Raw genomic sequence first — 15,545 nt, 5'->3', positions numbered from 1 at the left:
GATCAACGCAACAAAATTAACACTCGACAAAAGGTAATTTATGAAGTCGTAAGTATTATTTTCTTGAGCGTTGTATCGGCGCTCAAGAAGTCTCATTATACTATTGAAATAATCATGTACATTAAACTGCAATATTTTTATTAAATTCTCCCCCTGCCGCCCCATCCCACCCCCTTCCCCTAAATGTCTAAAAAATCTAAATATTGCGATAAATCCTGTGTTTCCAAAAGAAATTACATTTCAGCCTTCACCAGATGTTTAACGAATCACTCGAAATTCCCAGAGTGAATGCAATTGAATGTCGAATGAAAATAAAATATAATTTCCAATAATTCCATGTCAGAGTCAATCGATGGAAGATGTTTAATCAAATCGTCTTATCGTTTTTTTTCTCATGGCCAGAGCAATGGACGATGTCAGACGTTAATTTCACATTTTCCTTGACTGAATCATGACAAAATTATTGCAGCACTCGATTTTTCTGTACTGTGAGGATTAAATTTTCCTCGTGTACCTGGAAAATGGAGTTTTCTCTGGTTCGTTAGAATGTTTGTGACGAGTGCAACTGGATTTTTCCCCCTTTGATGTTGCGTTGCTTTCTTCTGGTCTGACGTCTGCTACTTGGAAGAGGTATCACTGGATTTTCCAAGGCCATTTACTGCTCTCAAACGAGATTCCATCGTCGCACCTGGTGTCCCGATATTTCGAGGAAGATGCTGATCTACGAATCTCCATTCCAATCGAGAACTCTACATCGCGTCAAATGTAATGTACAATATTCACTTATTACTCATTATCTAATTTCAATTGTTTAATTTATTCAATCCGCGATGGGGAGTTCTCGATAAAAAAAAAAACACCTTCGATCATTGAATTTCGCTGTTTTTTTATCGGCACTCACTTTTCGTAGTTGTATGAGACATTGCGCAAGGCGAGTGGTACGTGAAAATTCAGTTGAATTGACGTAATCATTGATTCCCCCCTCGAACAATTAAAATAAAAAAAATGATTTATCACACGACGCTCAGAAAATTTAAACTCGCACTAATGTAACACGTGAGGTATTTTCTTGTCTTAACATCATAATTATCGTAAACATTCTATTGAAAATATCAATTAAACCAAAAGATAAATGAACAAATAGAGTTAACCAGGCATGCGTTGCAGTGATGTCCATCAATTTTTGTTACCATTTTTATATTTATTTTTGCCGCACTATTTATTCGTGATTCGCGAGTGGGGGGAATTGAATTCTAAATATGTATCCAATGTAACTGATGTTCAATAAATCCAACCGTTAATTCACGAAGTATATTCTCTGTACTATTCACTTGCGAACCGCTGAATAAATCTCCAATTACCCAATCACCCTCTGTGTAAATTCTCACAAAAAGTCATTGAATAACTTGAGGAGAATAAAAAAAAAAAGAGATATTGAAGCAATGCTGTAGTGTCTCTCGGGTCTTGAAAAATCACATCCAGTTGCTTTTTCCAGCCTCGCATGTGTGGGAAATGCCAAATCTGGCATGCACTCGTTGCGGTCGGATTTACAAAAGGTACAGCTCCCTGCGACGTCATCAGAGGGTTGAATGTGGCAAGGAGCCCACCATTAAGTGCGCCATATGCCCATACAAAGTTTATTACACATCTACGATGACTTTGCATATGATCAACGTACATGGATTCAAAGTCAGCAAATAGATCGCACGTGCAGCTCCCAATAGATTTCAATCAATTAACATTTCGAGACTATTAATTCGCTGATTTAATCAATAGTTTTTGACTATTTGGAGCTGCATGTACCATCGAATTGCTCCATTTCCCCTCATTACTCTGTAATTACATCATCGCCTGGATAATCTCTGCTGCCATGACCTTCAGATTCACTGGAAAATCGATGGAAATAGATAACTGAATAAAGACTAATAGAAGTTAACCAGAATAAAATGATTTTATTCATTATCAATCACCTACCCAAGCTTTCAGGTCATCACCGCTTCTAACACTGGGCAATACATCGACTGGAGGTCGGTTGCGCATTTTCATTGGCTGGATTGGTTCGATAGATCATCAGAAATTAATAATTGGGATAAATGCCATGTCAGGAGCCACCACCTGCCAAGATCAACGCGATTTTTCACATGATTAATCAAAATAATCGGTTAAAGTTTTAGATAAATGCGATTGATCTTGGTGTGGAGCTCCTGGTGGTGCACCCCCTGACAATTTTTCTCTTCTGTATATTTAAAGAGTTGAAAGAAAAAAAGAGATGAGATAATTAAAGGTTTTGATAAATTTCTCGGGTAGCTTTTGGTATATAATAAATGATCGGTTATTCAATCAGAAAGATCACTGTTGGATAGTTTTGATACATTAGTTGGAATTATCCTCGGGGTGATTTGTTACTGGTGGATGCTTCCAGCTGGCGGTACGAGGAATCCAGTGAACAGTCATCCAATGGCTGATTATCGAAGGCTCGTATGTCCGAGTTGCGGCAGAAGCTACAAATATCGAGGTGGCTTGATACGACACATCACAGAGTGTCTAGCTGGTGATAATCACTCAACACCACCAGCAACTCCACTAGTCCAGCTGCGCAATCAACTAACAGTCAAGGACGTACGAGTCCTCTATAAATTTTGGAAACGATAGAGTCTATTTTGAATTGTTCTTTGGCCATTTATTGGAGATTAAAGGTGGGTTCGACCGAAAAAAAAAAAAAAGAAAAAAATCATGTGAAGAATTTGAAATTAGAGTAGCATCCGTCTGATGGATCATAATCAAATAAATAAAAGACATTAAAATTATTCAATTTTATTAATGATTAAACCACTGATATGTGTGTGAATGACTGAATGTATTTTCTGTACATGTGGAGAATATATTTGAAAACATACACGGAGGCATCTTTTACGTTGGGTTGGATTGACATGATAAAAATGTGTTAAAAAGATAAACTAATACGGCAATTATTTTAAATTGTGATATTTGGGGCAGCATGTAAATAACAGCCTGGATCATTCGGGATTCTGCACAGATCACGATCATAGATCCTGTAATTCTTTTTTTTTTCAATCGGAGTAAAAATTCGTTTAAAGATAATTGATGGAGTAGTGCAGAGTCCCTAGAGAAATTTTCACGCTTCAGATAAGATCGATCATTGGGTTTTAATAATTAATTGGGCTTCTCTAATTAGCTTGTTTATCGTGGGTTTAGTGTGATGATTTCGCGTGCTTTTCGCTCGAGATTGAGATAAATCGCCGTCGCGATAATTTATATGTAAAAGATTCCTCCCTGTGTGATTACAGCGAGTCCCAGTGCGATGGAGATTGTCGGTTCACCTGGTGATCTGCGATTTAGATGTGTCATGTGTGGACGGGGATATCGTTCTCGTTCCTCCTTGACTCGTCACTCTAGGTACGAGTGCGGTGGTCTTGGCTCCAGGTACACCTTCACCTGTACACTATGTGGAAAGTACTTCTGTCGTCCGGATCATCTCAAGCAGCACATCCTCAATATTCATGGTGGCACTGTCACTAAATAGTCCACTGGATACTAGATAATAATTTTAAATCAATTCTGTGAGGAAGAGTTTAAGTTGATTCACTCGTTGCGTAAGTTTTTCCGAGTTATCGCAGAATCTAGGGGAGATATCGATATCCTCATGAGGACCATTTTTGTAGCTCTGTTTTTCCTCTGCAAAAGAGGTTCTCAGATAAATTTCATTATCTCTTCTCGATTCGGAGATATCTCTCGAATACTTGAGCTGGGAATCGCATGGTTTGTTGAAGATTTGTTGGAGGATTCAGTGAGAAAATATCAGGAGTCAATTTCTCTCAGAATCAATTCGAAAAAAACTTCAATTCAATTATTTTCAATTGTTGTCGACTGAAACTGATTTCTGCTGTTGTAAAAAAAATTAATTCATTGAAACGAAAAGGAATCAACTGCCAAAATAAAATGCCAAATATAATATTTGATAGAGAATTTTAAAATCGCATTGTTGACTAGTTTTTGAGAGTTTAAAATAAAATTCAGGGGATTTTATACAACGGGATAAAATATTTATATCATAATAATATACCAAATGAACTTGGGCTGTACCTCTAGAATATTCTAGCTTAATGAAACCTACAACGAGAATTCTGGTCTATACCTTTTCTACAATAAAAAAAAAAGAAATTAAACTGATTTTGTATCCTAAGAACTGGAGTAATAAATCAATTGAACTCAAAATCTCTCCCTTATTTCGTTTCCCACCCGTTCCTCAGGATAAAACCCGAAGGAGTACCTCAACTCATCAGCGGACACATGACGAATCGGTTGGAAGGATCAAGCATCATCCATAAAACACAGAAAAAAAAAGCCACTAGTCAACAAATAGCCAAATAAATTAGTGCGCCTAGGAAATCATTAGTTACAGCAATTGTTCGTCTTACTTTGCATTATAATCGTTGGCCTGCTTGTGATAGAGAACTCCCCCGAATTCCATCCCCTGACAATCGACTTCTTTCAATTCCAGATTACGATTTTTCAGTCAATGGCTGGTCGATACCAGAAAGAAGGAGCCGATACCGCCGTGGACATTATCCCTGTCCCCGCTGTGGTCGAAATTACACAGCAGCGAACAACATGTCCCGTCACCTGAAGTACGAGTGCGGAAAAGAGCCAAGATTCAAGTGTCCATACTGTGGATCAAGATCAAAACAGCGTACTAATACCTACAGGCACATACGCCTGCGTCACCCTGGTTTGCGTGTTTACTTTGTAGAAGTGTGAACTGTCAATTAAAGTCTTCATCATCAAAATTCAGTCTAGAATAAACAAAAAGAGAATTCAAGTCCACAGCCCTCAGCCCCCAACGTCCCAAACCAGAGGATAAAACGAGTAAACATTAATTTGGCCATTTCTCCATGTGTTTTCAGACCCCCCAGGACCAGGTTGGCACTGCCACGTGTGTGGTAGATCGTACAAACACCGGAGATGCCTGTGGAGACATCAGAAATTCACCTGCGGTAAAAGAAAGCGATTCCAGTGTTTCTATTGTCCCTACACGACCCACGTTAAATGTAACACATATTCGCATATAAGAAGGGCCCACGAGGGTCTGGAGGTGCGTTGTATCGACCTGGGGGCCATCTTCTAGACCAGCTGAAAACCCTGTACCACACACATGTCACTCATTGATGCAATAAAGACGACTAAACAACCACCATAATGTACCATAATATTCCTCTGAAATAATATCAATCCCACTGGGATGTCCAGGTATCCTGACACGATTATTTAACACATACCCTGGCATTCTGTCTTTTTCAGATCCACTAGCCCTGCCCAATGATCCATCAAGGCGATTCATGTGCAGCTACTGCAAGACAGCTTACACAAAACTCCACATATTGAAAAAGCATATGAGATCGACGTGCTACTGGAATCCTCACTCGCGTGTCTTCAAGAACCCCAAGCCCTTCCCCTGCTCCAGGTGCTCCGCGAGTTTTAAAAATCAGTCGCTATTAACCCGTCACATTAACGTCGACTGCGGAAGAATTCACAGATGCAACAAATGCTTGGCAACATTCAATCACTTGAACAGCCTCCAGAAGCACAAGGCCAAATGTGATGGATGAATAATAATGATAATGGAGGTTTGGGAGTAATAAATTATTGTGACAACTAGTGGTTTCCTTGATTCCTTGTTTACGCATGTAATGTACCTCTTGCCTTGGATCAATCATCACAACTTCTTGATTGTTTCAATGACTGCTTTCACGTTATATGTTCCAGCAGGCTGGATCTACACCTGTAACTACTGCGATAAATCGTACGTAGATCCCCGGGATCTTCACGATCACGAGACGAGGTACTGCCCAACAGCTCAACAGACAGCTATCAGGAGAAAATCCGAGAATGATTACAACTGTCAGAGGTGTGGTGCTAGTTACAACAGAATGGCCAATCTCAGGGCACATGTTCGCGATGATTGCGGTAAAGTTCATCAGTGCAAGGACTGCATGGCGATATTCAAGCAGAGAAGTGGATTGTATCACCACAGGAAACGCTGCAGGATGATGAAGAGTTGTAGTCAACCAAAATTCGGGTGAAAGTAAATAAATTTTAGTCCTATAAAGTCCTCTTGAATATAAAATAAATTTCAATGATCGAGTTATCAGATTGATTATTGATCAGAGATATCTCAATCTGTTGCAGAATACCCCAGGAATCCACTCGATCGTCCTGGGACTGGTTATGTCCGATTTTGTCGACGTCGTAGGACTCCTGGGACTGGTACAACGCAAACCCTTCATCAGCGATCGCTGTGGTGCTGGTTTCATGAAACACCAGATACTCAAGATGCATTTAATGAGTGAATGTCGACAGGGCCATCCTTGCCATCAGTGCTGCGCCAATTCTTCAACTTCCAGAGGACTTGGTGCGCACAAAACCCGCAGTTGTCACCCTAAAAAATTGAAATTATTTTATTTACATCGTCTAACTTCTTTTATCATTCTTGTCAATTGAAATAAAAAGTACTACTAAGGGAAATGGGTTTCACGCTTTATTGTGCATTTTATATCTTCACGTGAAAGCAGTTCATTCTTTTTTATTTCCACTAGAAATGTTTAATTCTGTTGAAGATTTCACTGAAGGAGTCGATGCTCTTGCTGTTGCAGGTACTCCAGTAGATGCCTTAATCCCAGAAGACCCAGTGGGACTTCTGTTATCGATTGTTCGTGACTATTGGAGTTTTGAAGCGTCACCAGAAGGCTTATTGCCTCGTTCATCCAGAGTCTACGTCCTTTCTCTCCGAGAAGCATTCGTTCTTCTGCACGCAGGTGGAAGCTTCTCCATGAAAAAATGTCACCACGATGAGCACGTGAGACACGTGGCAAGACTTTTAGATACTCCAGGAGTTTGAAGTGCCATATCAAACGGAGTTGTAGGTCTAGAAGAGTTAAAAAATTCGTTTAGCTCGAGGACAATGAGATCGACATAGAAAAACCGGAGTGAATCCTGTTTTAATATTATTTTTGTCACTTTGTGCTGTGCACATTAATTTATTAATAATTGAAAATAAAGATCACTCATTTATTATTTTATTATTCCCCGATGAAGACTTTTTTAGGATAAATTGTTATAAAATTCCATTGATTTCCAGAGAATTGGCAGTTGTTTATTGCCGCATCACCGAATTTAAACTGTTAACTCAATTTTTTCGTTTATTTAATAAATCATCTCTATGTTAATGAGAGTGTAAATAATGAATTCATTCGTCTTCTCCATTTTCATCATGCAATTATTAATATTAATTGAAAAATCTAGAGCACTGACAGTCACTCTCTGTAATTTGAAGCTAACAATGGCGCCTCGGATAATTAAACCACCTCTACTCGTACTTAAAAAAAATAATAAAGACGAGCTGTTGCTTATAAGTGTCTGGGAGAATGCAGGGAGCAGTGTACCCCTCACATTTTATTTATCCATTTGCATTAATAATTGTTAAATCGTTGATTGAGATGTGAACGATGGAGATCGTTATATTTCACTTATTCTTATTTTTCCAGATGTGAGAAGGAGAATTCGTAAAAGGATTAGCCAGAGGGCTCAGCCCCTGAGGAAGAAGGGAGTGACAACATCGAGGGTCGAGTGTCCAAATTGTCGTGCAACATTTACGTCACAGGGATGTCTCAATTATCACACACGTCACAATTGTGGAAAAATGAGACAGTGCACGTACTGTGGAATTGTCCTGAAGAGACTGCAGGACATGAAATATCATTTCAAAAAATTTCACCCCACATGCCCCTTCGAGGTCTCCATATTCTACAGCGATTGATATTGATTGAAACAACCATTGTTTATTGTATTTACTGGGCCGTCAATGTTTGTTAATTCGTTTTAATCCATTAATTGTGAATAAATTCATTTCTTCATGAGTGGCATGCTTGTCTCTTAGCTTTCATTTTCTAGAATTAATTGATTGTTCAGTTATTTTTTATTTAATCCGAATATTATGAGATTTTATTTTCAAGTTAATATTGTTAAAATTTGTTTACAGAGAAACCGTTGTCACTGAGACGTCCTAGTCGCAAGATTCCAACAGTAACGAGCAATGGGAGATATCCTTGTCCAAAATGTATGACAGACTTCAAGTATCTTTTTGATTTGACGAGGCACCTCAAGTTCCGGTGTGGCCAGGAGGCGAGATTCATGTGCCCGTACTGCGGACAAAAATCCAAAGTCGTCTACAGTCTCTATCGACACATCCGGTCGAAACACAGGGGTGAAACTGTTTACGTCGTCAATGGGAGTAATGGAGAGAAACATGTGGCACGAACTTGAATTGTTTTATCCATTCTTAAATAAAAAAAAAATCAATCGTTGCTGAAGATTCTCTCGTCTGTTATCTCATTAATTGTCTTCTCGATGTGTACGAGCTCATCAGTCACCCAGAGCTTCAGCCAATTGACCAATGACTCTAATTTTCAGGTGACAGATTGATTGACAGGACTCCTGGGGACTCCTGGGGAGTCGTCGGTGAGGTCTATTGAGGATCTATCCTCCCAACTGCAGGAGTAACTTCACACAGAGACATTCGTGTGACCAATCACCCAGATTCAAATGTCTTTACTGTCAACTCGTGTCGAAGAAAACTTCGAATACCCAAAAATAAATCCACTGCATCCGGGAGAAAGTGTTCGCATGCATGATGTCCAGTTTTCCCTCTGAATTCACATAATTTTTTTGTTTTATCAATAAAACAATTTCAATTTCATAACGATCCACTCAAACCTTTAATTCCAGATATTTTATTATTATCATGAATGCAAACATTAACACTCGTTATCATAATCTCTACATTAACTGTTCATGACCTTATCAATTGACTTCTCTGGGTATTGACATTTCAGATTCCTGGGACAATCCTTACGCCATCATCATTGAGTCCACACCACCAGTTTACGAGACCAAGAGATTTCCCTGTCACAAGTGCTCCTGCGCCTACAACCGGAGGGACAATCTCCTGATGCATCTGCGTAACGAGTGCGGAAGACTCCCAAAATTCAAGTGTCCATACTGTGGTTATCGCTCGAAGAAGACGTCAAACGTGAGAGCCCACATCAGAAATGTCCACACAGGCTCGACTATTTACGTTATCGATATTGAGAGAGTGGAGGAGCAAAAGACACGGATGAATTTATAAATTAACAAACATGAACAAATATATTACTTTCGAGGAAAATTTCCTGATTCTCCATTTCCTCATCATCCCTCAGCTCTCGCTCTGATTAATAATCAATTATTTCGCTTTCAAAAGAATTCCCAACGAATTCACTGATAACACACGCTGAGTAAAAAAGGGAAATTATTTAATGGGAGGCTGTGATAATTCCGTACTAATTCTCAATGTTTAATAATAATTTTCAGAAGTTTCACTGCGTGCAGAAAGACTCGAGGACCACCGATTTGTGTCAGGATTTACTCCCAATTCATCAGTTTTCGAGGAATATCTCTGAATCCAAAAGAAATACCGGAATTTTTATAGAGAACTTTTTTGTTCCGCGAAATCCAGGCTACAAAAAATGTTCAGACAACAATTCGATTATCTCTGTCAGATTCAGAGATATACCTCAAAACACTCGTATTATCTAAATCAACTTGTTAATCTCTATCGATTTATTTCCGCATTCGATCCGCAAAGTTCTTCATTCCCCCTCTCATCATTCTACATTACAATTTCTGCAAATAAATCCTCGGTGTATGCACCTTGAATTAATGACGATTTATGTTGTAGCGAGCAAGAGAATCTCCAGAGAAGGGAGTATTGACTGATAAAATAATAATTCCTTGTCCTACTCTATCTGTATAAAAATTCACGGCGAGTCTAAAAATGGAAAATTATTGAATATTGAATGGGAAAAGGTTGTGATGATTTGATACTAATATTGAATGTTTAATAATAATTTTCAGGGGTGCCACCGAGTGCAGAAAGCCTCGAGGATCATCGTTTTGTGTGTCCAGGATGCGGTCTCCTCTACAAGTCCCAGCAGAGTCTTGACACTCATTACAAATATACATGTAGCAAACCCAAGCGTTATGCCTGTCCTTACTGCCCTCACAGACAGCGACGATTGTGGAATGTACAACAGCACATAAGAAGCATGCACAAGAGAGGACCCAACGACGACAGACCGATGAGAGTTTATGTTCTCGACACACTACAAATGAAATACATAAAATAAATGAAAATTCAATAAACTGAACAAAAAGAAAAGAAAAGAAAAAAAAACAAATGTACAGTGATTTTGGGGACTTAGTCTAAGTTGTAACTCCTCCACTCGGCCCACCACCAATTAATATAGAAACAATTAACGAGTTTATTAAACCAACGATGGATTTTGCTTTTTGAAATTTCAGGTGAGAATGAGGGAACTGTAGGATATTTCTGGCCCCAACGACGCAGTCGACGACCCAGTGTTCAGGCACGTGATCCAAGGGCCCATTTTCCATGTACCAATTGTCAAAGTGTCTTCAGCAGACAGCACAATCTACGTTATCACATCAAATTTGAGTGCGGACAGCAGCCACGTTTCAATTGTCCTTACTGCGTTTATCGGACTAGACACTCGTCAAATGTTCGTGCGCACGTTAGAAAAATTCATCCAGGTCTTCAGGTTTACGTTGTCGATGTTGCCACTGTCTGCGAACGAGAATCCCTACCATTCTGTTAACTCATACGTCTTATTGGTGTCCATAACATGTACGCTATTATCAATAAATTGTCGATTTAATTTCAGATTTATCATTAGGATCAATGAATTTTTATTATTTAAGGAGATAATTTATCGTTAAGGCATGCATGTACGATAGATTTAAACCGATAAAAATGGATGAAAGAGGAAATTATTTGTTTCAGCAGATGTGGAATTTGCTGGGATGTGGGTGAATCCAGGGAAACACGACCGGACAGGTTGCTCCAAGAAGAAGAAATACCCGTGCCCCAAGTGCAGCTCTGTCTACAGTCATGATTTTTCCCTGAGGCATCACCTGAGATATGAGTGCGGTCAGCTTCCACGATTTGGCTGTCCCTATTGTCAATACCTATCGAAGAGAGCATCAAACGTTCACGTCCACGTGAAAAGAGTTCACAAACAGCCAAATGCATACGCTGTGGACTACTCCAAGAACCTCTCCAAAGTCATGACGACATAATTCACATAACTGTTACCCACCAGATTAGAAATAATAAACTTTTGTTACTTATTCAACTGCTCCTCATTCGCCTATCAGTGTATTAGCTTCAGTACAGGCATGAGTACAAGAAGACTTCTAAGTTGAATGACTCGATAAAAAATAATGATCAATGACGATTTCCATTAATTCGACATATCTTTATTTTCCAGAGTTGTATAATAATCATCTACCGTCCCTGCAAGATCAAACTGGAGAATATCTTCTGAGACATTCCAAGAATGGGCCCAACGAGCTCATATTGCCACTGAAGAAATTCGTCTGTCCAAGTATGTGTGGGAGTTCATTCAGTCACAGCTACAGTTTAACAAGACACTTGAAGTATGAGTGTGGACAACAGCCTAGATTCAAGTGTCCTTACTGTAATTTACTCTACAAGAGAACCTCCAACGTAACTCAACACATCAGAACACGTCACCTTAACTGTGAGACATACGCAATTGACGTTATCGATAATAAAATAGTGGGTGTTGTTTGCGAGGCCAAGAGAAAAAAATCCACCTGCTAAAATGATAAATCTGTAATGAGACTGCAAAATTGTTTACTCTTAATTATTAAAGAGGTTTTATTACCATTAATTCATAGCAATTGTTGATTTATTATCGTTAAAACTTATATATATTTAATTGTTTCATTTTATTATCATAATCGACTGCATGTGCTTTGGCGAGAGTGTAATGATAACTAATTGATGACTTACAACATTTTCTCCTCTTGTTTTCCAGATCGTGGGTACAATCCCATTGGTAAAATGGGATGTGAGCATATCTGTCCATCGTGTTTACGTTCGTTCAAGCACAAAACGAGTTTAAACAGACATCTTCGTTATACGTGTGGCAAGAGGCCCCAGTTCAAGTGTCCATTCTGCTTTTATCAATCAAAATGTGCTAGTGATATTTACAGACATACGAGAACAGCCCACAAGGGACGACAGGTTTACGCAATCAACGTTATCAATGGCTCCATCAAGAAGCCCTGATTGACAATTGTCCATTCACTAATGTATTAAACACAGACAGAATAAATTGTACTCAACGATTATGTAAAACCGTGAGGAGTGAGGATTATCGTTATTCATCATTATTCATTATTCATTATTGAATAATCATTCCGTCAAATTTATTCCTCTCGGTTTTATCACTTTCAACACTCACTCCTGTTCACACATTTTGTAGATGTCTGTCTGCAATGTCAATGGTTCAATCATGAAGGAATAATTGAGGGGAGGATCCATCATCATTCTAATGACCAATCAATTGTTCCAGAGGATTATAATTGGCAGAATGTCGATCAACTTGTAGCAGGACCACTGGAGTTCAGTAATCCACCCCGAAGTAGACCCCGTAATCTCACAGCTCGTGCCAGAAGTGATTACGTCTTCACATGCCCCAATGAGGGATGCCACCGTAATTTTTATTGGAAGGGAAGTTTAACGTGGCATGTTAAAAATTCTTGCGGTCAACAGCCGCGTTTCAAGTGTCCCTACTGCGATTACTGTTGCAAAGTTAAAAGTGATATTAGAAAGCACATTAACAGGGTACACAAGGGCTTGGAGATATACGTCATTGAGCTCGTTGATACCAATCGTTACGAGGAGCAATAATTATTTTGTAAATGACACAATAAATTCATCTTCATTTATACTCAATCCTTTTATTTGTGGACTGCTCAAATCTCATTGTTTATCGGTGTAACAATTTTAACAGCACTATACTTTTATTTTCATTTATCTTCATTGTCATTTCAATTGCTCCATGACTAATCAACATCATCTGGATTTGTTTATTTTTTTGTTTCAGCAAAGAGAAGGTACAGGAAGAGAAATCGAGTGTTCGAGTCGAGATTCTTTTGCGACAGTTGTCTCAGTTCATTTCCATCGAGGCACAATTTAACGAGACACGTCAAGTACGGTTGCTCCAAGGAACTGAGATACAAGTGTTCATATTGCGATATGAAATCACAGGACAAGTACAATGTCTACAGACACGTGAGGAATCAGCACACTGGAATGATCGTCAGTCTCACTGATGTCTACAGCAATTGCACTCGTTACGCCAAAAAATCTGGATTATACATTCGACATAATGTACACAATCTATAAATTGTAATTTAATCATCATTACTATGTCATTAACCTAACGTTTTTACGAAACTATAATAAATAATGTGTGGAATTGAATAATTCTCGATTGATTCAGCTACTGTTTCAGTGGATAATTACGTTCTAATGTCATTGTTTATAATATTTTATGTTTCAGCTATTGTACCTGGTGATACGGTTTACGAGGAGGTTTTCTTCTGTGCCAATTGTCCAGATTCATTCTCCACGAGAACGAGTCTATCGCGACACGTCAAATACGGTTGTAATCAAAATTTGAGGTACAAGTGTTCCTATTGCGATATGAGATCAAAGAGCATGTACACGGTTTGGAGACATGTGCGTAGACAACACATCGGTGCTATCGTTAGTCTCGATGATACATATTGTAATTGTGTGAGGTTTCAGAAGAAATTCCGTACCTCCATAAATCAAAATTATCCGCGATAAACTGTACGAATTTATTTATGAAACCACTAGATTTTTAGTTTGTCATTGAATTATTATTCTCACATGCCAACGTTAAATAATTAATTCTAGTAATCAAATGGAAATTGTTCTGGATGAACGATCCAGACACCGAGAGGCAGTGGAGATCGAAATTGTAGGCGTACGATTTATATTAAAATAAATAAATAAATCCACACCTTCAACTCCGTTGTGATTGCTTCCCCGCATGATTAATATTGATATATCAAATAAGCAGTAGCAACTGACAATGTCAATATTATTTTCAGGGATGGGATGGTCCAAGGGAAAATCGGTGGAGTCTGATATCCAGTGGAATCCAACCACTGGAAAATTTCACTGTCCCACTTGCAATAATGGTTACGGACGACGAGACACTATGATAGCACATCATCGTTACGAGTGCGGGAAAGCACCGCGTTTCAAGTGCCCGTACTGTCATCTCCGTAGCAAGAAGACATCTAATATCTACCAGCACGTACGATCCGTCCACCCCAACGAGCACGTCGTCCTCCACAAGCTCTACTGATACCAAAAAAGAAAAAAAGAAAAAAAAATGATAAACGAACGAATAATCACCCCCTAAACTGTACAGAAACCCCTCAGACTAATCGTGTAATCCTCGAGCTTAAATTTTACCAATAAAAACATGTAAATTCCAAAGTCTATGTACAGTGTACATTGTACATGCAGAACTGCACGTTAAGGAATGAAATAGATTAATCTGGATATTAGAGATGATGGAGTGATGGATGATAATTTATTGACTAATTAATCACTGATTTCAGAGGCAGCACACAGCCGAATGTATCGGTGTCTCCTGAAAAAACGATTGGCCCAGGGTGGACGCAAGTATCAGTGTCCAAAGTGTGCGAAATCCTTCTCACAGAGTTATTCCATGTATCGACACTACAGGTACGAGTGTGATTCACTCCCAAGATACGGATGTCCTTACTGCAATTACGTTAGCAAGTGGACGCATTCAATCTACAATCACATCAGGAAGATTCATCCAGGAAAGGAGGTGACGGTTAATAGACGTTATTAGGAGAAATGTTTATAACATTAGAGAATAATAAATGATAATATTTCGACAGCTGAAGATTGAGGGTTTATTCATCCATTGATTCACCCAAATTCACCCTCTCAGTGGGTAATTATTCCCCTGCAACCCTCGATTGATTATTTTATAAATTATATTTATTATCTTAATTATTATTATTCGACTTTGCCTGATTGCAGATTGACATGAAAATGACAATTCATCCTGCAGATCCTGTTTAAATCACCAGCAGATGAAGATGACACCTTAACACTTACATGTATTTATCATTTATGACATTTATTTGCTCTACTTTATTATGTGCTCTCGTTGTTGAAGGAATGAGATTAATTCACCAACAATTATCAATTTTTCATTACTCAATTTTTATGTTTGCAGATAGAGATGAGGATGAGATGGACACTGAGGATACCAGGAGTGGATTAAGATATTACGATAGAGACGGAGATATGATCCACGGGTCCATGGATGGTAGCTATAACTGCCCGAGGTGTTCCAGGGTATTTCGAACGAAGGGTGGCATGGTGAGGCATCACAGGATTGAGTGTGTCGATGCACCCAGGTTCAAGTGTCCCCACTGCGAGATGAAGAGCAAATATACTCAGGCGATTTATCGTCACGTTAGATCGAGGCACAAAGGACTCGATGCCGGTTTTATAACACTGT

The 15,545-nt window shown here is 38.8% G+C and overlaps 1 protein-coding gene across 49 annotated transcripts in view; it reads left to right on the top strand.

Moving 5' to 3' along the window:
• Positions 1 to 15,545, top strand: part of LOC105264086 (longitudinals lacking protein, isoform G) — a 91,356-nt gene that overhangs the window by 11,409 nt on the left and 64,402 nt on the right. Inside the window, exon 7 of one of the 49 annotated variants that reach the window (XM_011300687.1) lies at positions 13,050 to 13,354. The exons of 38 other annotated variants lie outside the window; for them this stretch is intronic. In XM_011300687.1, coding sequence (XP_011298989.1) covers positions 13,050 to 13,351 — 302 coding nt within the window. In that variant the 3' untranslated portion in view covers positions 13,352 to 13,354. Of the gene's footprint in view, positions 1 to 1,495; positions 1,902 to 2,422; positions 2,676 to 6,671; positions 7,011 to 7,562; positions 7,935 to 8,056; positions 8,382 to 8,909; positions 9,218 to 9,969; positions 10,284 to 10,416; positions 10,746 to 10,918; positions 11,227 to 11,975; positions 12,245 to 13,049; positions 13,355 to 15,545 lie in introns of those variants that run through there. 10 more of the 49 variants (XM_011300707.1, XM_011300694.1, XM_011300683.1 and 7 more) reach the window with 10 other exon arrangements.

The sequence above is a fragment of the Fopius arisanus genome, unplaced genomic scaffold (genome assembly GCF_000806365.1).
Source record: "Fopius arisanus strain USDA-PBARC FA_bdor unplaced genomic scaffold, ASM80636v1 scaffold00019, whole genome shotgun sequence".
In the NCBI taxonomy this organism is placed as follows: Eukaryota; Metazoa; Arthropoda; class Insecta; order Hymenoptera; family Braconidae; genus Fopius; species Fopius arisanus.
This window is presented reverse-complemented; position numbering and strand designations above follow the sequence as displayed.